The sequence below is a fragment of the Phodopus roborovskii genome, unplaced genomic scaffold (genome assembly GCF_943737965.1).
Source record: "Phodopus roborovskii unplaced genomic scaffold, PHOROB, whole genome shotgun sequence".
NCBI lineage: Eukaryota > Metazoa > Chordata > Mammalia > Rodentia > Cricetidae > Phodopus > Phodopus roborovskii.
In genome coordinates this window covers 8423652-8449143 of record NW_026126602.1, presented here as the reverse complement: position 1 = coordinate 8449143, position 25492 = coordinate 8423652, and the positions used below count along the sequence as shown (strand labels likewise).

The following is a 25492-nucleotide window of genomic DNA, read 5'->3' as shown; positions in this document are numbered from 1 at the left end:
CATAAGTCTGTATAATAGGAGTGATGAATTACATCCCAAGCACTGAAGATGCAGTGGTAGCCCTAATTTATGAATATATAGGGGATTTTGCAAATAAAAGATGGGAATTTATTTTACTCCTTCTGCATCACTACTCTTAGAAATGATGGCAGCTTTGACTGTTTCTATGATTTACATTATAAACATACACACTCACATCTGTATATATGTCTATGTACATCATAGAGAACATTTTTAGCCCATACTAGATTTCCTAAAGGCTTTTTTTAATGCAGCAAACACAAACTCACTGTGTAGTATATAGTCAGCATAGTAAGGCTTCACTGCTTCGCTGCCAACACCACATCTACTGGCAGACTGTAAAATTGAGATTTTTTTTAAAATATTGGAAATGAATATGAGTGGATGCAGTAAAGAAACTTCTGAAATGATCTCTCCATTACTGGGAAGTTTTTTTTCTTGTGAGTCGGAACATGTAGAGTGATCTGGAAGAGCTCAGGGCAGAGGGAAAAGAAGGGATACTGGACATGGCCAGGGCTGTCTGCAAGAGACATAATATAATGCTAAGAACAGTTAGCTTAGCTGGGGGTGGACCATGGGTGAGTGAGAAGGGTCAGGATGCTATCGTGAAGGCTTTGAAATGTATAACAAGTATTTGTGAGCATGGACTGTAGGAGCCTGGAGATCAGCTTGGGCTTTGATTTGCAACAACAGGTCCATATTAGTGGAGCCATCTGTCCCTTCTGCCAGAGGCAGGGGAGATGACCTTTTGGGGAAGGAAACCTGTTTCACAAGTTCCTGAGGGGTGCTGGCTTTTATCTAACTGCCAAGAATCCTGTGTAGTCTAGCTTGAACTCGTTTCTAGATATATGGACTACCTGAGACTTAGTTCTACCCAGGGGAGCTTAGATGTTGTCATACTGGACCAGTTTTCCTTTTGTTCTGTTCCAGGACTCTTGGTGAAGTGAGGCCCAAAGAGTGGGTATAATGATAATAACCAAACAGTGTCACACCCAACATGCTTTGCCCATTTTCTCTGAGGTCTGGCGTGGCTGAGTTTTTCTAGATTTGTTGCAGCCCCTGCTGGTGTAGGCAGTTTCATGGTGGTTGTATAAAGTGAGAACATGACTGCTAGGAGCTGTGGTTGAGATATGAGTACTAGGAGTACTAGACATAACCAACAGAGTGGACTTGGCCATGAGAGGAGAGAGAGATGGGGAGAGCAAGAGAAGAAGAAGAGAGAGGACAGAGAGACAGAAAGGGGGGGGGGAGAGAATACCCAAAATAGCAGGGTTATATAGGAATGAGAAGCTGGAGGAAGGACAGCCCATGTGTTGAAGATTAGAATAGGGGGCAGGATGAGGAGAGCTGAGAAGAGCCAGGATGCCAGCATGGACTCTGTGACAGGTAATTGTGATGCTGAGAGAGCCAGCATATGATTTGGTATGTTAATAAGAACCAAGGATAGCTATTTGTCTTGAGTTTCTTTTGGACCTGACAGTGATCAGTCATGTGACAGAACATGGGTGGGGCAACAGGCAGTATACCTGGAGCACCAGGCTCAGTACTAGACCTATGGACAAGGCAATGAGTATTAGACCCGATACTACTACCGTGGTGACCTGCTTGCATGGTTGTGAGGGAAGAGTAGCACCCACAAACCTGTCCGTACATCTATCCATTTGTGCCAACCATGCTTGTACAAACATGGGATCATTGTAGAAGACAATTGCATGAAAACTCAGGGTAGAGAAGTCTTGGGTTTCAAGAAGAGCTTTACAATTCCAGACATGGAATCAATAGTGGAAATTTCCTGGGCAAAGAAGATCCGGATGGGATGTTCACTAAAAGGAAAAGTGTGTGAAGACTAGAAGAATATAGAAAGTTCCAAATCTGAAAATGTGCAGGATGCCTAGTGAATGGAATGCAGCAGAATTCTGAGAATGTTGGTTGAGGCTAGGGAAGCAATGAGGAATCATTGTAAACCAAGATATTTAACATCAAGGAAAAGCCTTGAAGAGACAACATCATACTCTTTATACTGAAAACATGAACACTCTTGCTATAAGGTTATGAAAAGGTGAGAAGTATGTATCATTGAACTCAGAGGACCAGGAGGAGATTACTATGGTGATCTAGGTGAGGTAAGATGGTTACCTTGGAGGATTTGGAGGTGTAGCTGAGAGGTAAAACATTGTCTTAGCATGCACAAGGGTCAGCAACACACACACACACACACACACACACACACACACACACACACACACACACAGAAAGTACCCTGACAGAAATACAAATCACATACATTCTCACATGTAGAAACTTAAGAATTGACCCCACAGGAATAGAGATTACAACAGTGTGACCAGGGTCTGCAATAAGTGTGGGAGAGGGGTGTGGAGAGGGAAAGGTTAATGGAGACAGCCCTTTTGATGTCCTACAGCACAGCAGGATAAAATGCTTGACAATAATTATCTCAAAACAGTCAATAGAGAACATTTTAGTGTTCCTAACTCAAAAAAAAAATGATGATATTTGAGATGGTAGATTCCAGTTACCCTGACTAACTTATCACACATTGTATACATGTACTGAAACACCACATGGGACTCTGTAAAATTACTATATAATTACTGCACACCGACTAAAAATAAAATATACATTAAAAAACATATACCATTCTTTGACCTTGACAAATGCGTGTGTATAAAATCAAGCCATCAAAAGTCTTAGGCTTGGAAGGTATCAGTCAGTTAACAAGATTGTTGTACAAGCTTGAGGACCTGACTTTTCCCCCCAATTCCCACATAGATTATACCTGCTATCCCAACACTGGAAGACAGAAACAGTAGAATCCTGGAACTTGCTAGCCAGTCAATCTAGCCAAATTGGTAAACTCCAGGTTCAGAGAGCTTGGAGAACAATAGAGGAAGATGTCCACTGTTGACCTCTGGTTTCTATACATATAGGTATAGGTGTGTACATTCCTGTACATGTACACACATTCATGTACCACAATTGCCCACTCACACAAGTCTTATGTATGATTTCATTATGATTTGAGGTTGGTTATAAAGAGGGTAGACAGACAGAGGAATATATATTTCAATACCTGGGGCCTTGACACAAATATGGTAAGCACAGACTCAAGGCAGGAGGTGAGACCTAGAATGAGATCAGGTATCTGACTTGGACAACTATAACAATATAATGCAACTCCTGAAATAGGAACTCAAAAGAGGTGCAGGTTTGAAGAAAAAGGAAACAAATGCCTTCTTTAATATTCTGATCAAACACTAGTAGCATAAAATTCACCTCCATACCCATTGTTAGGTGCACAGTTCAGTGATATTAATTACATTCAACTTCCTGGGTCCCTTCCCATATGTAGAGCATCACCCAGAATGCCTCAGATGATAACTCTGCTTGCTTCTCTCTGCCAACTATTCTTCTCTGTCCTTGCACGTCTGACTGCTGTAGTTACTTCATGCTCTTAGGATCATACAAAATTTGTCCCTTTGTGGCTGTGTGGCACTTAGCATGCTGTCCTCATAATACCCATTCATATAACAGCATGTGTTAAGATTTCCTTGTTTTTAAGGCTGAATAATACATCTTTGCTTATGCCACATTTTGATTTTCCATTCAGCCACTGATGGACAGTTGAGTTGCTTTTTCCCTTTTAGCTATTGTGAATGCAGCTGCTATGAATGCGCGTAAACAAATATTTCTTTGACTCTGCTTTCCCTTCTTGTGGTATGTACCAGGAAGGCTTCCTAACTCATATGCTAATTCTATTTTTTAATCTTTTGAGGAACTTCTATGTTGTTTTCTCTAACAGCTGCACTGTTTTTTGTTTTTTTATTTTTGTTTTTCATTTCCACAGACAATGCCCAGGGTTCCAGTTTCTCCACATGCTGGCCAAAACCTGTTACTTTGTTTTTTTTGTTTTTGTTTTTTTTTTTTTTTTGATAATAACTGTCCTACTAGGTACACAATGTCATCTCATCACTGTTTTTATTTATACATCCCTAATAATTAGCAATGTTAACTAACTTCTTCACCCTCTTGTTAATCACATGAGTATGATTTCAGAGAACTCTCTTAGTCGCTTATGTGTGTACATGTGCATGGAGGCCTGGGAACAATCTTGGGTGTTTCCTCAGGCACTGTCTACCTTTTGTTGTTGTTTTTGCTAGGCAAGGTCTCTCACAGGTCGGAACCTACCAAGTAGCCTAAGCTGACTGACTAGCCTGCTCAAGGGATCCACATGCCTCCATTTTCCTGGTGCTGCGATTACAAGCATGAGTCAACATTGCTTGGCTTATTTTTAATGTGAGTGAGTTCTTGGGATCAAACTCAGGTCCTTGTTACTGAACTATCTTCTGAGAACCATTTTTTGTTTTAACTTTACTTTTATTTTGAGACAGGGTCTCACTAAGTGCCCAGACTAAACTTGAAAGTACCCTGTAGACCAAGCAAGCCTTACACTTGTGGCCCCTTTTTCTCAGCCTCCTAAGTATCTGATATTTTAGGACCAGCTTTGTCTTGTTTTGACAGAGTTGCAGGGATTCTTCATGTATCATGGATACCAGCCCCTTAACTATGATTATCCAATGCATTTTACCATTGTGTGGTTGTACTCTTTTGTTTGTTTTTTTTTTTTTTTTGATGCATATGTGTTTTTCACTTTGATATGGCTCAGTTAATCTATTTGTAGCATCGTGTCCAAATGTGTTCTACTTAAATACATTGTCCTCAAGGCTTTTTCTTATTCTGAGGTTATATTTCATGCTTTCAGCTCTTTGGTTCCTGGCCTACTGTGAGCTATTTTTTGCATGCAATTTAAGGACATACCCAACTTCTCATTTCTGTATGCATATAGCCAATTTTTCTAGCATCATTTGTTGGAATCCATTTTTTTTCCTTTGTAACACCAACTAATTCAGGCATACAGTCTCTGAGCTCTTTGTGGCACTTAATGTCTTCTGATTCTACTTCCTTATGTTAGTCCTAAAATAACTACATTTCAGCTTCAAGTCGTGTCTCCTCTGACTTAATTTTAGGATCTAATGACTAAATCTGTATTGACTTTGCTCTGTCTTTGTCGCTGTACCATTCCCTTTAGCCAGGACTTTCTTAGACTCAAGAGCCCTCCTTGCATGTCCTCAGGCTGAGCATGCAGTGATGATTTACCTCTTCAGAATGTCCTTGCGACTGTGAGATGACCCTCCCTAAGCATGTACACCAGTATCACAAAGACAAACAGGCACTGACACTTTCCATAACACAAAGATAGTCAGGCTAAGGGTGGTTTTAAGTTTCAGTCTCAGGAAGCAGTGTGTAGTCAGTCATCACCAGATGGGCTAGTGGGTCAGACCCGGAGAGATTGGTCAACACAGTGATTTCTAGGCTCCTATTTGAATCAGGACAAGAATTCAAAGTCTTTCATATTAGATTGTAATGTTTGTTTTTATTTGTAGGGTTTTTTAATAATTTTTTTTGTTTTGTTTGGGTTTTTTGTTGTTGTTGTTGTTTTTGTTTTTGACACAGGATTTCTCTGTAGCTAGCTTTGTAGACCAGGCTGGCCTCAAACTCATAGAGATCCACCTGCCTCTGTCTCCCGAGTGCTGGGACCAATGCCCAGCATTGAATAATTGTTTTGATTTGCACTTTTTAAAATTCAAGTTTTGCTTTGAGATTAGCTTGGCATTTTTTAGACTGCAGTGTATTTGGGTGGTCTAACCCACCCTAACAAGGCTACTCTGCTTGTGAATGAACAAGCCCTTACTCGGTGGCTACTGCATGCACAGCGCCAGTCCAGAAGACAAGCATGGACACCAGGAGTAAGGAGTGAACCACTGTTGTTGAGTAGACAGCAGATGCATTTCCTGTAGGATGTCCGATTGGGTGTTTATATTGTCACATTCTAGTTACTCTAGTTGGCCCATCACAAATGCAGTGTATGTAAGATGCCTCTTGCTATATTTTGTCTGTTGCTTTTCTAGAGGAATGATAAGGAACTTTGATTCACTTCTAATCACATTCACTTCTAATCACATTCATTAAAACATTCTCAATTATGGACTCTAGCTTTGAGTTCTAATTTGATACTAAAATCATTATATATTATCAGAAGTGATTTGGGGAGACAACAAAACAAAGCATTCCTTAAGCATGAGACAGCTTGGATGCAGTTTAGTTGGCTAGAGGGAGCAAACAAGAACCCTGAGCAGCCCACAGCTGAGCAGTACTGGGAAGCTGCCACCATTGACAGCCATCAAGGGCAGTGCAAAGGTACAGGCTTAGATTTATCGATGAAACTTCTGTATTTGGACTTATTTCTGATTTCTTTACTTTTCATAATTTTTTAAAATATAGATCTTTAAGAATTTGTAGAGTTATAGTAATATAACTATAGGTAAGTGTGTATATATGTAAAGGAATAGCTATATAAGAGTCCCTTAACCAGATAGCTATGAGTTTCTCTTTTTAAAGAATCTCTTTACTATGACATTCCATTTTATCTACATTTCAAATCTATATTTCCAGGCAAATAGGATCTGTCTCAGTATACATGATCAATTTGCCATGCTAAATTCGGGCTTTCTTTTGTATTTTGCTTTTTATTTGTTTCTCAAATTAGGGTATATTTTTCAGTTAAAAAATTATTTTGCAGATACCCAAGAGTGCAATTTTTTAAAATGTATTACAGTATATTTATTGAAATATACTATCTAAAATTTGTTACAGTATATTTATTGAGAAGTGTGTGGATGTGTATGAGTTCAAAGCACAACTTGTTAGACTCAGTTCTCTCCCTCTGCGTGGGACCTGGGGACCAAGTAGTCTCAGCAGCCTAGTTGTGTTTTCGAGTCCTTATCTATGAATGTGCTTGCTGTCTTTGAATGTATTTGACACCTCACCTGGGTCTAGAAATACTAGATAGCATTTCTCTTTAACTTTTTGAATCTTGCTTTTTGTAGAGTTCCAGCCTGAACCCTAAGTTTTCCTATTTTATGTGTGTTTTCATTTTATATTGGGGTAAGAAAAACCTTCTTTTCATTAAATTCAAAAGGGCTGGGGCTAGAGAGGTAGCTCAGCAGTTAAGAGCACTTGCTGCTCTTGCAGAGGACTCAGTCAGGATCAATCCCCAGAATACATATGGTGGCTCACAAGAGTCTGTAATTCCAGTTCCAGAGATCCAGTGCCTTCTGGCCTCCAAAGGCACCAGGAGTGCACACGTGTATAGCTATACACGCAGTCAGAACACATATACACCTAAAACACAAATATTTACTTAATTAGGAGGAAGGATACATTTGATAAGTGTGTCTTCACTTCAATGTGTCTACATCTCCCTCCCCACACTATCTGTGCTGGTATCTTCCCCACCTGCCTCCTGCAACGCAGTCAATATTCATTCTATTGTATTCTGTGTTCTTGTCTTTGCCTTGCTTATTATTTTTTCCCTGTGAAGTACTTACTGTCTTTAAAGCACCTCTGTCCTTTTCCTTCCATTCCTGCCCTGCAATGGGAGAGCTGCATTGTTACTGTGGACTGCAGCCTGCTCTGCCATAGCCTGGGTGCAGGTAGCAGATGAGGCTCACAGATGAGATGTCAGGGAAAGCCTTTGGTCCAGGTGTGGACTGTGGCTGGGGTGTTCTTGCTTTGTAGCAACACACCATCACTGTTCTGTTCTCTGCTGGTGTCAGTACCAGCCAGGTGGAGGTTAACAAGGGTGGTGCATGATTTTGACCGGGAATAATTTATGGAAGTTCTTCTTCCCTTGCCCCATGGTCCTCTTCTCTCTTGTGTTCTTAGTCAACCTCTCTGACAGACAAGCTAATTCTTAAATAGCTCTGCCCCCTCAGCTTCTCTCCGTTGCTAAACCCACCGATCACAAAACAGCCTTGTAGAATTTGACATGAATATGCCGTAAAGTATTAACTGGATCCTTGAGACAAATATCTTCCTTCTCCTTAAGCTCTAACTCTGTGGGACACCCACTGTTGATGGTCCTCTCCCCCTTACACTTGTCTTCCTTGCCATTTCTAGAACATGTCTTTCACTTAGCTCTTCTCCTAGTTGTCGTTCATCACTCCAGTGCTGAGCTTGTCTTCTGGTTTCATTTCTTATTCCTTCTAAAATCTCCCAGAGAACTCTCACGTATGACTAATGTCTGCATCGCTTCCTTCTCTGCTTGCAAGTCTCAAATCTGTCTCCAGTTCTGACATGCCTGCTGAATCTCCACCTGCTGCTGCTTATGGCTTCCAAGCTTATGGCTTCCAAGCACATGCAAACACTGTACCCAAACTCAAGCTTTAGAGGAGCCTTGAATCTCTTTTAGAATGTGATCAGAGTAAACTTGCCAACATTTAAATATGGACATTATTCTCCACGTAATCTCAGAGATATATGGACTGTCTGAAGCTATCTCTGTCTTCCCAGACTATAGCCTCCAAATGAGGAAAGCAAGGACAAGCGGGATCAAGTTGGTGATCATCTGATGGAGTCACACATCCTTTGGTTAGATTTGAACTTGCCCCACCTCTCATGGTGTGCTGTATTCTGCAGAACATGATTTATGTTAAGCTATGGTTTTTGTATTCATTTGCTCTGGTTTTAGTTCTTAAGTCTTTGGATTTGGGGAAATCTCATTTTGACCTATTGCTGTCCATGATTTTCAAATGGTTAGATTCAGAAAGAAAATCAAAATGTTTATTTCTACTCCTTTTAAAAGTGTCAATGAAATAACTGGTTTCTCTTTCTGGACCTATAAAATTAAGTTGTGTGTGCCTGTGTGTGGCTGTATGGGTGCACATGTGCGTAGGCATGTGTATGCGTGCGTGGGTGTGTACCTGTGTGTATGTGTCTGTGCACAGATGAATATGTATGTGTGTGCACATGTGTGTGAAAGCACACGTGTATCACAGAGCATTGTGGAGGCAAACACCCAGCCTCCAGTGTTGGTCCTCACCTTCTCCCTTGTTTAAGAAAACACCTCTGCTGCTGTTTGATGCTGTGTGCACTAGGCTAGCTAGCTTGAGAGCGTCTAAAGATTCCCCTGCCTTCTCTTCCCATCTCCTCAAAAGGGTATGCTGGGATTATAGAGACCTGTGTGGGACAATGGCCATTCCAGAGAATTGTCAGGAACAAGTATTCCAGGCGAGATTGTTTAGCTCTAAGCCTCACCCTTCTTTATGCCAGCACACTAAGTGTTATTTTCAAACGGCATAACTGTCTAGCATCTGTGTGCTCTGGGGATTTGAACTCAGGTCATCAGGCTTGTGTGGCAAGCACTTTACCCAAAGAGCCATTGTCCTATCCCTGAGACTTTTGACAAATGTACTTTTGGGCCCATTCTGCTTTAAACACATTTCCAGGTTCCTGCATGAGACCTTTATAGACTCTCTTATGCATAAACTCAAATAATCTGATCCTGCTATTATGGGACACTAGGCAAGCATTAGAATGAGAATCAACCTTCACTGCCTAACAGAATGTCCATTTCTGGTTGGGTAAGATTACCATCTATTCTAATATCACTCAGTGGAGTTCTCCTGTACCTTACAACTCCATCAGCATCGTCTTTCTGGTCTCAACTCTTAAAACTGTTTGAAAAAAAATGAGCTCTCCTCTCCCCTCTCCCTCTCCCTCGCCCTCTTCCCCTCCCACTCCTTCTCTCTCTCTCTCTCTCTCTCTCTCTCTCTCTCTCTCTCTCTCTCTCTCTCTGTGTGTGTGTGTGTGTGTGTGTGTGTGTGTGTGTGTGTGTTCTGGGGACCAAACCAGTCTCTTGAACATGATAGGCCAGTGATCCATATCTGAGCTATACTCCCAGTTCTAAAGGTTATATATTTACAATTCTACTTATGAGGCTGGTTACTTTCCTTTGTCCTTTCTAGCATGTTCTCCCTGAGTCAATTCTGCATTTGATGACTAAAGGGACACTGGAAACCTTTGTCAAGTGCTCTTCAAATCCAGTTGGCACCTAGGTGGTTTGATTTTCTCAAACTAGGATATATCTAGAGAAAGAAACGTTTTCATAAACATTCATGCTTTCTGTCTTAATAAATCCACAAGAGTGAACCCACTTCTGATGGGATGCACAGGCCATCAAAATCTCAGCTTCAAACTTCTCACTTAGCCACATTTTGTTACAGAACTGTTCAATCTAAGCAGTAGTGAGCCAGAGCCAATCTTCCTGGGCCTCTGCTAGAGGACTGGGTAGTACCTTTATCCCTTGCTGGGTTATTTCCTTCTTGTTGGGTTATTAATTCTGTCTACTTGTCCACAACCCCAAGTCACCTCTCCCTGTGTGCCTAACAGTAGACCACTCTCTTTCCACGGCCAACTTATATTTCTTGTCTGTTTTTCATATTAATTTGTGGATGGTCTTGACCTCCTTCTGCCAGATTCATTAGACATGCATTATATCAGTTACACTGCTGAACCCTCAAACATCACAAGGACTAAGTTATCTCCTAGTATTACTGTGTTGAAAGTAAATAATTAGGTAGACGTTTAAAGTTTTCCCCAGTTAAGAAGTGCCAGAAGTAAGTTTAGACCGATGTTAGTCCTTGTTCTGTTAGTAAGAACAAAGCTACTATCAGTATTAATTTGTAATTATTTTCTATCATTACAATAACTTTTTTAGATAAGTGCGTGTGTGTTTTCCTTGTTTTTCAAAAGCAGTGGAGACAAAAAAAAATGGCACTCGTTTTTAAAGTTTTGGCTTGAATTTCCCACTGTGGGAAGCCTGGTCAGCATGTCTTTGACCTGGCTCCAGGGAGAAGGTGGGAAGGTGTTAATTGCCAAGAGTTTTATGAGCTGTTGCTAATATCTCAGCTGGGAGCAAAAGTGAGACAATGGCCAATCCAGAGAATGGGCAAGGACAAGTTTTCCAGGGGAGTTTGTGTTTAGCTCTAAGCCTCACCCTTCTTTGTTAGCACACTGCGTGTTATTTTCAAAGGGCATTACTCTATTAGTAACATAACTGTCTAGCATCTCTATTGTCTGCATAATTAAAGCACAAATACTTCTTGGCATCTCTCCTCAGTGGAAGTACTTGGTTAATATGTTAATTCATCTTTTAAATCTATTATAGCCACACCACAGTCAGCACTTTTGAGGTTTGGTGAACACAGCTGGATTTTGAGAACATTCCCAGCAGGGCTGAGAAACTAATTGCCCACGGTGTTTATTTAAATTATTTTGTAAAAATCTAATTGCCCAAAGTATTTGCTGAAATTATTTTTTTAATCTCTCCAGTATTTTTACATATATACTGAAGTTTCTTTGCAGGCAACAATTTTGCCCTGGAAAGTTGATCTTCTCACATTAATTACTACTGTATCTTGTCAGAGCTGCCTGCTAGAATCCACGCTGGATGTTGTGTTTAGGATTTGATTCAGAGCCATCGGGAAAAGCTTAATGCTACAACGAAGCCATTTATTTATTTATTTTAATGTGGTCAGTCTCTGGAAAAACCTCCAGCATTTTTTTTTTAAACTAATAAGGACTTTGTATGTTTAAAAATATCTTAGAAGCCACATGCTTTCGATGTTAATAGCTGAAGCTTTTTAATGAAACACCCACTTTCTGACCAGCCTGACCGCCTATGTGAGGTTACCTACCTAGGCCAGCCACTTGAGGCCGCATCTGGGGATGGTGGGGCCAAGGCGGGAAAGCCTTTTGCAAACTTGATGGAAAGCTGCTATAGAGAGAGAGCATGTGGGAATCATTGTCAGGGAGGAAGGAGCGGAAAGCAGAGCTTAACTTATCAAGGGAGCCCCCATTAGTGTTTGTTTCTGAAAATATTTCTGGGGGAAAATAATTAAAACACATTAATTAATTAGTGCCATGTGCAGATTGTAATCTAAAGTGTTGTCAGTGTTGGGGTAGCAGAGCCTCCCTGCACGCCATGTTCTCAGACTGCAGAGCCACACAGCCTTGTACACTGGCCATAAGAACTGACTTTGTCAAGAGTATCTTTTTCAGGCTTTCCAATGATAATGGATGGAGTATCAAATCTACAGCCAAATTTTTTAAAGAAACCAAATGTGACTTAGCAAGGAATTATTTCTCAGCTATCATGTCCTCCACCCCCCAACCCCAGCCCCCGCAGCCTCTGGAGCCATTGATCCCAGTTTTTAACACATGTTTCAGACTCTTAAATAGTAGTAAAATTTTAGAAATAAATAGAACATGAAATTTTTTAAATTTTAGAATGCACAGAACACAAAAATAACTTACTATTCTAAATTTAATGCTCTGGTTTGATGTTCCAATTTAGATTGGCAAGACATTTCCTTCAGGATACTATGAGATTGGCATTTATTTAAAAAAAAAAAGTTAGGACAAGAGAAAAAATGTTTAAAGGATAGAGACAAAGATTACTTGGGTTTTAGGCTGGGGAAATCTCTGTGGCAGATGGCTTGCTTAGTGTCAACACACACACATACAGAGTGGTTTGAAATTTAATATTTTACAAGGGATGAATACCATGATGTGGACATAGAATAGTGTTTTCAAAAGCAAAATTATCCTAACATTGTTTTGTATTATGTCAATGATAATTCAAGTGATTTTTGTGGCCTTTGTTATTTGAGCATGTTCAACTATTTAGGGGAAAGACATTTGAAGCTTTTGAAGGATTGCTGAGAAGCCAGACCATATATCACTACTCATTTCTCTTTCCTCCTCCCCTCTGCCCTTCTCCTAGAGTCTTGAGTGTCCAGTTCTCTGATCTGTACATTGTACGCAGTCTTTATATGGTGTTTGATATTTAAAAGAATAGCAGGTACTTGGGCCTCTGTGCTTAGCTGGAAGAGAGGCTGTGTGAACCCTGAGAGCTGAATCGGCATGTGATGAGCACCAAATGCTTCCGAGTTCTGAATGTGTGCATCTTACCACGCAATGCTCTCTAGCACAGTTCTGCTACACGGCAGATGGGGGAACATGGAATAAATGTGGCACCCATAACTCCCTGTGTGTTCCGGCTGTGTTCTGACAATTAACTAGGTACACATTCTGTTTACTTTAGGCATGAGCATTAAAGGTAGCAAATGACTAATATTTCTGTTAAGTGGTAAATAGTTAATACAGTTTTTACAAGAAAAATTCTGACTTGCTTTTCCTTTTGATTTATGAAAGCTGAAAATAGAAAAGTTTTTCATGAACAAGAGGTTGAAAAATGCCTGGTGGCCCTCCTGGGGTCCGACAATGATGGAACCAAGATCGCTGCTTCCCAAGCTATTTCAGCCATGAGTGAGAACTCCAGCAGCAAAGATTTTTTCAATACCCAGGGTGAGTAAATCATCGCGCAGGGCATCATTTTTGAAAGTTTCTGTGCTCCAGGCCGTGCAGAAGGGTTTGAACTCATGGTTTATACTCCTTTCTCCTCAGGGATTCCACAGATAGTTCAGTTGCTCAAAAGTGACAATGAGGAGGTAAGGGAGGCAGCTGCCCTGGCCCTGGCCAACCTGACCACCAGCAGCTCTGCAAATGCCAAGTAAGTCCAGGGGCGTCACTGGGTTCAGCACACCCTGACTCTGACATTTGGCTTTTAAGTTGATTCATATTTTTTTTAGGTAACCTGATTTTTGTTATTCTTCAGGGTCTCTTATGAAAGTAGTCATCTGATTGGCTTATTTCCCAAACAATTTTGGGGCTATTGGATTTTGTTGGCAACTAAGTCTTTGTGTGTGTGTACCTGCTCCACTGTGGTGTGTGTGTGTGTTTACATGCTCATGTGTACAGATGCATATAGAGCCCAGGTATCATTCTCAATCACTTTTACATTGTTTTATTCAATTTTTACTGTTTTATGCGAACTGGCATCTTGTCTGTTTGAGTATCTGTGCGCCATGTGTGTACCCAGTGGCCACAGAGGCCAAAAGAGGAAATTGGATTCCCTGGAACTGGAGTTACAGGCAGCTGTGAGCAACCATGTAGGTGCCTGAAATCAAGCCTGGATCCTTTGGAAGAACAGCCAGTGCTCATATCCACTATACCATCTCTCAAGCCCCAATTCCCTTTATTGTTTTGTTTTGTTTTGAAACAGTCTCTCACTGAGCCTGAAGCTCACTGATTCAGCAAGCCTAGCAAGCCAGTGAGCGCCAGGATGGTCCTTGCTCCTTTTCCCTAACATTGGGATTACAGGCTTGTGCAACCATGCCTGCACTTTGCATAGTTGCTGGGATCCAGACACAGGACCTCATGCTCATTCAGCAAGTACTGTGTCAACTGAATGTCTCCCCAGCCCCTCCAGCTAACTCATACAACTCCCACTTCCTGTGCAAATGAAAGTAAGCCATGCTAGACATATTCTTGATGACATTATTAAGAAATGATACATTTTAAAGAGTTTAAAGATCCACTTTGAAAAAGATATAAACATGAGAAAATGGGAGCATTTAAAAGTGAACTAACAGTGATGAGCATGAAGGAAGGTGGGTGTGTGTATGTGTGAAGATTTAGGAACACTGTGGAATGTGTTTTGTAATCATTTTAAAAACTCGTTATCTAAGTAGTCTATCACTAATGAGATCAAGACTGTGATCTTAGCTGACTTTCCAGGGTTCGCCCATGTGTAAAATACCTAAGCTGGAAACTGCACCCACGTGTGTCAGACTCCAAAGCCCATGTGCCCTCCGCCACATGTAACACAGTCTTGCAAGAAGGGAATTTCCTGAACTCAGCTTTCATAAATAAGATAATCCTTCCCCTCCATGCCTCTTACTTAGTATGCAGCCAAACAATCTTTTCTCCTGTGTGTGTGTGTGTGTGTGTGTGTGTGTGTGTGTGTGTGACGTGATGGCTAAAAATCACCCTTTCTAACTTGAAGCATATGTTCCTCTTCCCCTCATGTAGTCTTTTTCTTGATCTTTCTTCCTTTTCTGTACTCCCACGCGAGCATTTTGTAAGTTGTAAGTGGAATGACTAAAATCTAACTATGCCCCGTGGAAGTCTAACAAAACAAAGGGTGTTCCTCTGTCAGAGGCATCGGAACCGCCTCCCAGGCCAGGGTCATCACCATCTCCACCAAAGTGCCGACCTTTTGGATGTCTCTGACACAGGAAGCACTGATTTGAAGACAGCAGCCCTACCATCTCAGAAAGTTTGATCAGCAACATTAAAATCTCTCTGGTGTCCCCTTGGATTTACATATTACCTAAAACACTTTCAACAGGCCTATAGAGTGTACATACATACACCTTGATATGAGTCTGGTCTCTGGTTTCACAGCTCTGTATAAACCCAAAGGAGTTAGGAGGCAGCTGGTCCACTAAAAGGCTTGTCTTCTACAACCCACTTCATCTGTGTAATTTAGTCTGAGGCCAGATTTTCTTACCTGTCAGGAGTGCTCTCCATTCCTTCAACCTTTCCTCACATGTATTTGGTAAGGGTTTTACTGGTGTTCTTTGAGAGATCTGTATAGTTTTACTTTTTTTTTTTTTTTGAGCTAAAAATATTTTTTAAATCAAAATTGATGTATTTATCATTATAGATCTATGAGTCTTTTGCCTGCACATATGTGTGCATAGCCACATTTATGACTAGTACCCTCAAAAGAGGGCTTTGGACCTCCCAAAATTGGAGTTGCTGGTGTTTGTGAGCCACTTTGTGGGTGCTGGGAATCATATCACAGTACTCTACAAGGGTAACAAGTGTTCTTAACTGCTGACCAATTCCCCAAACCTAAAGTCAATATTTTCTAGAGTAAGTCAGTCTTGGTATATATATTTGTGTCAGATGCTGAAAACTAGAATCAAAAAAGATCCTATAATTAACCAAAAGCAGGGAAGCCAGCCTGGCCAACCTGGAGATCCTTCTAGAATGGTAATACCTCAACAATTGTAAAGTCAAATCCAGCAGAACTGACAGCAAATGTGATTGGTTATTTTTAATAGAAAATGTTTTCTCCTTTGACTGTATTTAAACACCAGTTAGCATAAACCTGGCTTTTCTGGGGTCCAAAGAATCCCCTTTGGGAAGCAAGCTATATCACCAAGACTCTCCCAGCATGGGCCATTCTGCTGCTGGGGTGGCTGCATTTGTGTTTTTATGATTGCTTTCTGTGGCTCACCGTGAAAGAAGGAGACAAAGCTAGGGCTGAATCCAGGCGCATTTGATAGCTGTAGGAACACCTCCGCATTTCTAACCTCATTTCTAACAAGGCACTGTAATCACCATAAATTCTGTGGGTATGTCTGAGTTGCCCTGTCTCCTATAGTTACGTCTTGGTGTGTCTAAAATGAATTTCTCATGCTTTTTGAAAATAAGTCTTTTTTTTTTTTAACTTGAAATTTTCATACACTGTATACAATGTATCCTGATCATATCCACCCCCACTCTCTCTGCCCAGTTCCTTCCAGGATAGCACTCTCATCCACTTCTTCCCAGCTTCAACTGCCTACCCACTGAGTCACGTTAGTGCTGCCCATAAGGGAATGTGTGTGGGGTTATCCACTGAGGCATGGGCAACCTACCAAAGGCCACCCTCCCCACAGAAAAGTGACTGATCCTCCCTTCCCCATCAGCCAAACATTACCCCTCAGCGAGTGCCTCAGAAGGCCCTTGTTCCTCATGCTACAATTCCTAATCAGCATGGTTTTGTGCAGATAACCACAGCTACTTTGGGTTCACATGTCTGCACACACCTTATCCAGAGGACAGTACTTTATCCCCCCTCCCATTCTCCAGCCTCACATACTTTCTGTGCCTTCTTATAAGATGTTCCTTGAGTCTTGGGTGGGGCAGATATTTCATCTAGGGCTGAGCACTCACAGTTATTTGTTCTCAAATTTGGGGCATTTTCTGGAGCCAGGGGCTTGTTATGCAGCCTGGGTGATATATGGGTAAAACAAAACAAAACTAAACTAAACCAAGCCAACAGGAAAAGGAAAAGAGGGAGAAAGAAAAAGAAGAAGAAAGAGAAAGAGGAGGAGGAGAAATAGCCAGGAAAACTATAATTTGAGGTGAATCTTTATGTAAAAGTTACAAATGCATTTCATTCCAATTTTTATGATCTAAAAATGGAATTTTACAAGCTATCTAAAAATCAATTCTCATCTAATATATCAGATCTCAGGCTACCATGCTTCTTGTTGCTCACATGAAAACACATTCACCTGCAACAATGAAGTGTTGATGGGGGACTTTCTCAACAGCGTTAGCAAATAAATACCAAGTCCATCCAGGTTTTTCAGGGGTGAAGTGTTTTAGTCAGCACTGGGGTGCTGTCTGTTAGGTAGTCTCTGTGAATGTGGCTTCATGGACCTTTCAAACTTCACGGCTTCAGTTTGTATTGAGTTTGAATGAAGACTCTAAACTGCTTCCTTTGTCCCCTTTTGACTGCGTATTCTGCTTCTGAGGCCGCGTGGGGGAGGGGTTGGAGGGAGGGCGGGGAAGATGAGAGCTCGGGGTTGAATCTGTCTGTGACTGTGAAGTTCTCAGTAGTTGCTGTTTTCCAGGACCCGTAGGGGCACGGGGCCACTCAGCCTTCATTGAGTGCAGATCGGCGAGGGTGGGGGTGGGGGTAGGGGTTGTTGTCCCCGGGCTTCCAAGGATTCTCTGGCCCTTTGTTAGAAGACTGCATTCCTCTTCCATCTCTGCAGGGACCTGTCTAGCTGACTCCCTGATAAATCCCCTTGAAGTCCCTGCAGTTCTTGGATGCCAGGTAACTAGCCTTACCCAATTTTATATGAAAGTATAAAGGAGGGTGTGCTTCTGAGGAAGTGCTCCAACTTCTCAGCAAGTTCTAAATGAGACTGTAGCTTACTTCATTAACACACTTAAAATTAACATTGTTGCAGAAAACAACCAAGAGTAAAGTAGGCCATAAAATATGTTCTAGAAGTCCTTTCCAGTTTCAGAAGTATTTTGCCTGGAGCATCTTGAACTGACAGTCTTCTTGTCTAGATTTTTTTTTTTTTTTTTTTTTTTTTTTTTTAAGAAAACCAAGTCACTGTTCAAATCACCTTGGGAAAGCAGTCTACTACATTGCTACAGCGTTGCCTATCCTTATTAGCTTACTGTCTCCCATGTGGCTAAATGGTTAGCTTGATTGCTGTTTATGTTCTGTCTCCCACTACCACCAGATCTGTAGAGGGAGCAGCCTTTCTCTGTTTATTCATTGACACATCCCAAACATCTAGAACAACACTGTCACACAGACAGATAGGGGTGGGATGGGAGAAGAGGTTAGAGATAGAAAGAAAGAAAGAAAGAAAGAAAGGATGAAAGAAAGGAAGGAAGGAAGAAAGGAAGAAAGAAAGGAAGGAAGAAAGAAAGACAGGAAGGAAGGAAGGAAGAAAGAAAGAAAGAAAGAAAGAAAGAAAGAAAGAAAGAAAGGAAGAAAGAAGAAAATGAACCCAAAGGAAAATGGGAAGTTTAGTGTGCTTGGAAAACTGGCTGGGAAAGCTGGAGAGGAGGAGTCTGAAAGCCTCAGTAAACTGGGCCTGCTGGAGGACCTGAAGAAGAGAAAACCCACTGAAAAATCTCTCTTCCACTAGTGGAGGGGAAGATACAGTTGTGGGGTTGAGGAGCGATCTCCCTATCTCCAGAAAACCCTACCAAGATCTCCAAGTTTGTATTTGCCATGGCAGTTGGACACTGAAGACGACACCTGCTGCCTCCCTCAGACTTGGGTCAGGTAAGCCTAAGGGAACATCCAGCTTGGAGTATCAGCTGCTCCTAAGGAACACGAAGTCAGCAAACTGGAAGAAATTGCTGCAGGGGATTATTGGGGAATATTGGAAGGTGTAGCCAACAGCAGCCAGCCCTAGTCCTTTAACAGAGAAGCCTGGGCTTTCTACAACCAGAAACGGTGAATACAAAATACAAGATGTCACCTTGGAAATGTCCATGACCAATACAAGTCAGGGAGCAGCTTTGAAACTGGGATGTGGGTGGTGCATAGTTAAAAAATACTTAAAAAAGAAAAAATAAAGGAAAATTTAAGACTATATTTGAACTCCTTTTTGTCTTCTCCTGGAGGAGTTTGAAACTAGAAGTAATCTTTGTTTTATATACAAATTTCAAGACATTTGGTTCGTTTCCAAAGATAACATAATAAAGAAATCATAACGTATTGTTTTAAAGAATCATTTTGGGGGGGGCACAACTAATAGCACACTAAAAGGGGATGGTTATGGTGACTTTAAATTCTGAACAGTTACTCTCCTGACGTCATTCCCTAGTCTTTAACTGATCAGGCTTCCAGAAACTTTCTTCTAGAGAAAGTGGATATTGTACTGAAAAGAAAACATTAGTAGACTATTGACCAATAGTAAGTTTAAATAAAATTATACTAGCTCCCCTCCCTTTCCCTTATGGACATCCTATACCTGGTGTTGCATTGCCAAAAGAGTACAGACTTAGGTCTTACACACACACACACACATACACACACACACACACCTCACCTACCAAATGTCATATGCACCATTGAGTATTTGAACTAGCCCACTTGGCTCGAATGGACTTTGCCTGCCTTTGTGAATCTTTGTGAGTCTTCCGAGAACACCATTTGCTACTAAAGGAAATCAGCATTTTGAATGTGCTTCTCCTGGTTTTTCTTCCTAGTTCCGATGATTCCACCAGAACTTAAGGCAAATCCTAAGGAAGGTCATTTAAAATATAACCGACCACCTAAAATCTAAATGTGCATACAGCTTAAGTGTTCAGTTAGTTCTCCTTTTTAAAAGGTTTGAGTTAACCTGTGTGGGTGGTGGTGGCTGTGAGTTCCAGGCCAGCCTGATCTACAAAGCTACACAGAGAAACCCTATCTGGGAAAACAAAACAAGACAAAAAACAACAAACAACAACAACAACAAAAAAGGTTTGAGTTAAAACACACAGAGAGACAGAGGAGTGAAATGAGAATATAACATTGTACAAAGACAAAAACTGAGAATATAACATTGTATAAAGACAAAAACTGAGACTATAACATTGTATAAAGACAAAAATTGAGAAAAGGCACTTCCTGTGGCTTTTCTGGAGCAGTTGTTACTAACTTGTTAGATCCAACTTGAGCCAGACTCATGGCAAGATTTCTCACCAGTGCAATTTCACAGCTTATTTTAAACATGCAAACAGTGAAGAGTGGCATCAAAAGCATACTTTAATTACTTAAATAGAGAGAAAGCAAGCACATGTTTTTCTAGTCTCTACACACAGTCTATAGATTTGTGTATTACAAAGCTTGTTTAGTAATTTTTGTGATTTTTAAAAGTGTGACAGTTAAGGGAATGTTTAAAAAAACAGTCATAGACAAGAAAAACGACATGATGGGCATTGGTTTGCATAGATGTTTTAAAAATTTCAATTTGACAAAGTTCATGGGTATCTTAGTGAAGACATCTCTTCTGGTTAGTTCTGGTTAGTAACTCTTTTGGATCAAGTAAAGAAGATGTAATGGTTATCTTAATAAACAGTAAAATGACCATTGCCTACCTAAATGTAAGTCGTCTGTGTATCTCAATGTAATAAAATCACATAGAAACTAGTTATGTTACCTACATTTCTATCATTTCACTTAAGTGTATTACCAACCACTCACTTGCTTGTGGATGCTAGCTTTGCATCTGTGGATATTTGTGCTTCTTTGAAAATTACTACCTGCTTAAAGAGCTCTTTCCCTCTGAGTAAATGGAAGCTGCCTCCAAATGTAACATCATCATGTTCAGAGAAAACATCACTTGGACCACAAAGCCACCACAGAGTCAATGGTGGCGCCTTCTAAAAGCCTCATCTCCTTACTTTCTATCCTTTATTTTCTGCAGAATAAGGTTAACGAGGGAGAAACAAGGGACAGGAATCAAAGTACCTATTTGAGTGCCAGGGTCACCTATTGCAAGTGAAAGGGGAAAGAAATTTCTTTACATGCAGAAGTAAAATGGAGAAGGTGAAAACAAGCCCAGTTAGAAGAGTGGATGGGAAAGGAGATGGAGAAATGGAGAAGAGCTGTGAATAGGTAGCCCCTAGTTAACTCGGTACATTCCCCCTTTCTCGGTATGCTGCTAATCTATTTGACAGTCCTCTGTGGGTAATGATTTTTGGAAATGAGAAGCTATTAATTTTTGGACTAGGAAATAACTTCAGTTGAATTTCATGTTTTATTTACTCTGTACTTTTCTACCCAATTAATCATTTCAAATTCTTAAATAATGTATGCAAGTGCAGAGAGAATGATTTGCGGTTGACGTCCTTCTTAGTAGCTGGTCCTATATGTGATGAGAATATTTTAAACAATTTATAACATCACTGCCATCTGTTGGATCAGATCAGAATTAGAGTTTTTGAATTTGTCCGCGAGAAAGGAAAAAATTCAGTATCCTTCATTTCCATTTGCACTGCTAACTAAATGTATACATTGATAAACCATGGCAAGATTTGACAGTAAGTATAAATATTGGTTAGGCATTTTAAAACAATACCATTTAAAAAATAGGATTTTAGCAAAATAGCAGTGAATAAACATAGAAAGCAATAACTACAATCTTTTTAATACCTAAAAGAAAGTGAAAACTGATAACTAAGGCTCAACTCTTCACATAAGACAGTGTGTTCAACCACAGAGACCTTGACTCTTTGTAGCCACCCCACTTGTTCTCTTTGAAGATAGTTCTAAAACCTCTAGCCTTTTCAGGGTTTTTGCATGGCTTCTCTACTGCCCACAAGAGCAGCAACCCAAGAATGTTTTGAATTGTAACATAGAAAGTGATCCCTTAAAAAAATAGATTAATTGTTGGGCCACCTCAAGCCTTCACAATAGTAGAGATAAGTCTCTAGGGACTGCGCTATTTTTGTGACCTCTGGCCAAGACCACAAGAGCTAATAATGAGTAAGAGGCAGACCCAAAGGGCTCCACACAGAGACAGAGCGCCCCATGTTACATGTACACGTGTGCCTGGGTGCTTTGTTAATTTTCAAATAGCTTCAACTGTATATCTGTGTCAATGTGAACGACAGGCCATTTGTGGAATTGGTATTAAAATTCCTCTTGAGTAATACAGAAACAAAGAAAAAATTCTTGCCCATTAAATAAAGCTGAGCAAAGGCAGGTAATACCACTTCAATGTCCATGAAAATAAAAGTATCATGTCTAAGATAAGCCATATATGTGGAGAAAAATTTTAAATGCATTCCCAGTATATATTTTTATATACTATTGCAAAAATCAGTACCACAGGCATGTCTCAAGATAAGCCAAGGACTCAATTAGTGACCATGCTATGTGACTGTCCTGTTTCATACATAGTCAGGGATGATCCAAGCTGAAGTGGGAATTATTTCTGACCCGTGCAGAAAGTGTGTGTGTGTGTGTGTGTGTGTGTGTGTGTGTGTGTGTGTTTAAGGTTAAAAAAAATCACCACTCAAATAAAGCTGGGGTGGGGCTGATAATATAACTTGCCTTGTTTATTTATTTTACCGTTTCTTTGTATGTCTTAACTTGCAGATGTGGGACTGATTATCCCTAGAGTCTCCAATATTTTATTGTAACAGAGTAAGTAAGGGATGACTGGTTATTTTGAAGACAAGAATACAACAAAACACATCTGTTGAAAAGTGGCCACACGCCACGCCTTCTCTTCTCCCTGGGCATCTCTTGCAGGGAGGGACGCTCGCTGCACACCCTTCTGAGATGGCTGCAATTGTATGCTATCATCCTTTGAAAATAACGGCTAGACCCATTTCTCTGCAACACTCTGATTCACTTAGGGTAAATAATGCCGGGACTCAAAACACTTAAAGAAACATTGGGCATCGAAATGACCCACGAAAGACGCAAACTCAGCGCATAGGTTTGATGTGTGGGTCGGACCAAAAGCCCAAGCCGCGCTGTTATTGTCTTTGTTGTGTAGGGTTTTTCTTAAGAAATTGGTTTTCTGAGTGATTTCCCTTCACCCACGGCGGCAGGAACCATGTCTTCCTACTGCCCCCTAGTGGGGGCTCAGGAGAGAGTTGGGGGAGGGGCAAAAATGGAAGGCACGCTCTGTGTTTTAATGAAACACACACTAATTTAATTTGAAACACTCTGGTGAGCCTAAAATAATATTTTTGGAACATTATTAAAAGATTGTGATCTGGAAAGCATTTCATTGTGATAGTATTTTACTGCTAAATGCACGGCTAGCAGATGTTTGTGTCTGTCTTTGTCCCTTTCTGAGGTACAGTCATTTCAAAATGTTTTGACACCTTTTTTTTTTTTCCTAGTGGTGGCTGAATATCTGCCATGCTGTGTTATCACAGGGACAAACGCAGCACGTTTGAGCAATAGACACTAATGAATCCCATTGTAATAGAAAAGATTATTGAGAATTTTTTTTGTGTAAATTTGTTGTAAAATTCTAGAAGCTTGGCAGTCTCCCAATAGAAGTGACAGGCAACATAAATTGAGCTGGCTTAGGAGAGCTGGTTTTGTTTGAAGAATGATCCTTTAAAAAAAAAAAACTAAGGATGATATTTCAAAGAGCTTGGTACTTTAGAAGTCCTCTAAGAGCCTCTGAGATTGGACAGTAGGTAAAGTCACATGTCACACTAAGCTTGATGTCCTGAGTTGGATGCTCAGTCCTACCTAGCAGAGACATGACTCCTAAGGGTTGCCCTCTGACCATGGTGCAGACACACATTTGCAATAAATAAATGAGTAATCAAAGTTCATTGTTTTTAGGTGATAAAACAGGAAATATCTTCATGATATGCTTACAAATTATTCCTGTATTCCTTCCTTCCAAATTTACTGAGTGGCTGTTTCTCATGTCCACTTTTTGCTCTTCTATTCCTGTCCACGTGGTAGCATCTTGCATTACTTTGCTTATATTGGCTGGGGGGAAAAATCATACTAGAGTTAAAAGGCACCTCGAATGAAAAACTGAGCTTTCAATAAAACTGCTTGATTCCCTGTGCCTACTTTGTGTCAGCAGAAGCTTGCCAGACCTTGACAAACAGTTTGAATTTGATTAGCTACCAGTGTTGTGAGGCTCAGTGAATCTCATAAAATGTTCAATTAGAAAATTATCTGTGCCGCTTTTATTACCTACAGAGCAGGGCTGATATTTGCATAACATTTTAAAGTTGCTGGTACTCTCTGGTTTCCGGCATTACTGATTTCCACAGGAAATTATCAAACAGATTGGATATCTTTAGATTATTTCTCTTTTAATTTGAAGTCTATTTAAACCTATACATTAGTTTGTATTCACCCTTGACTTTTCATATTAATCATTCCCCGAGGTTTTTCTTCACTTGGGAATAGGTCCTTACTGCTGATTAATTGTACCTCCATGGAAAGGCTGAGATCTGATTGTGGGGAAGCTGCCTCCATTCAAATCCCTCAAGTCTATCTTGGCTGTCTGACTAAAAAGTTGTCTGAAAGCAAAGGGTTCATCTTCACATGCAAATGGTGAAATATGGTCTTACTTTCCTGCGGTCCATGGTATCTAATGGATATTAGGTTTCTGCTGCTGTTAGTAACTGGCAGTTATGTGCAGGTGTTTAGCTAAGCACCCTAGTGGAGCATATCTTTGGATACAACAGCAGTCGTATGTGTGAAGGACTGCCCTTGTTATTGTCATGGGCAATTGTTCATAAGCAAAAGGAGGTATGTCACTTCATCAGGATACTAGAGGTAGGCAGGACACTGAGCCGACACAGCATCCTGTCCCTGGCCTGCATCTCTGTGGAGCTGGAGTTCTTCTCCCACACCCTGCAGCTTGTCTCCCACTCGTCTGTTGCTCAGCAAGAGTGGGAGGCTCTTGTTCTCTATGCAGAACTTAGTCTGTATTTCTCATCCCTTCCTTTCCTTTCTCTTTGCTTCCCCCCTCCTTCTTTTCCCCCAGACTCCTCTCTCCTTCCCTCTCATCTTCTCGGCCTTTCCTCATTTCTCGTTCCTTGAACAAATGTAAAGCAAGCAGACCCTACATTTGCTTTTCTTGGAGAGGGAAGGCAGTCACAGAAAATAGTGATGGTGAATGGCTGTAATCCCAGAACCTGGGAGGTGGGGACAGAGTTATCGGGAGTGTTAAGTCATCTTTGACTATGTAGTGAGTTGGAGGCTTGCCTGGGCTATAGGAAAAACCAGGCTTCAAGCAAGCAAACAGATAAAACAAATACCTTAATAGTAAATATGAGGAGAGAACAGATTAAAAGCCAGACTGTTGGGATTTTAAACCTGTGCATGTTGTTAACCCCTTCACAAATACTTTCTGTCTCAGCTAGGAAATAATAGCTGGACTGTAGATTTCCCACTGGCTTGGATCTCTGAGACACTCGTGGTTTAGCAGGTGTCCTGGCTCTTCCAAAAATCTCTCCTCTCCAGAAATGACTTCCAATAGGGGCTAAGACATTTGTCCTTTGTCTAAAGATGCATCTTTGGACTTAGGATACTGTATAATTTCTCTTTCAGTCCTTTCTGTGTAGAGATACAGTGGAGATGGAGACAAAGGCCCTGGGGACCTGCACTCCTTGAGCTTAATATCAA

The 25492-nt window shown here is 40.7% G+C and overlaps 1 protein-coding gene across 1 annotated transcript in view; it reads left to right on the top strand.

Annotated features, from left to right (window-relative positions):
• Armc3 (armadillo repeat containing 3) overlaps positions 1-25492 on the top strand; it is an 81972-nt gene that overhangs the window by 23940 nt on the left and 32540 nt on the right. Inside the window, exons 9-10 of the mRNA XM_051205732.1 lie at positions 13156-13308; positions 13408-13513. Coding sequence (XP_051061689.1) covers positions 13156-13308; positions 13408-13513 — 259 coding nt within the window. The remainder of the gene's footprint in view (positions 1-13155; positions 13309-13407; positions 13514-25492) is intronic.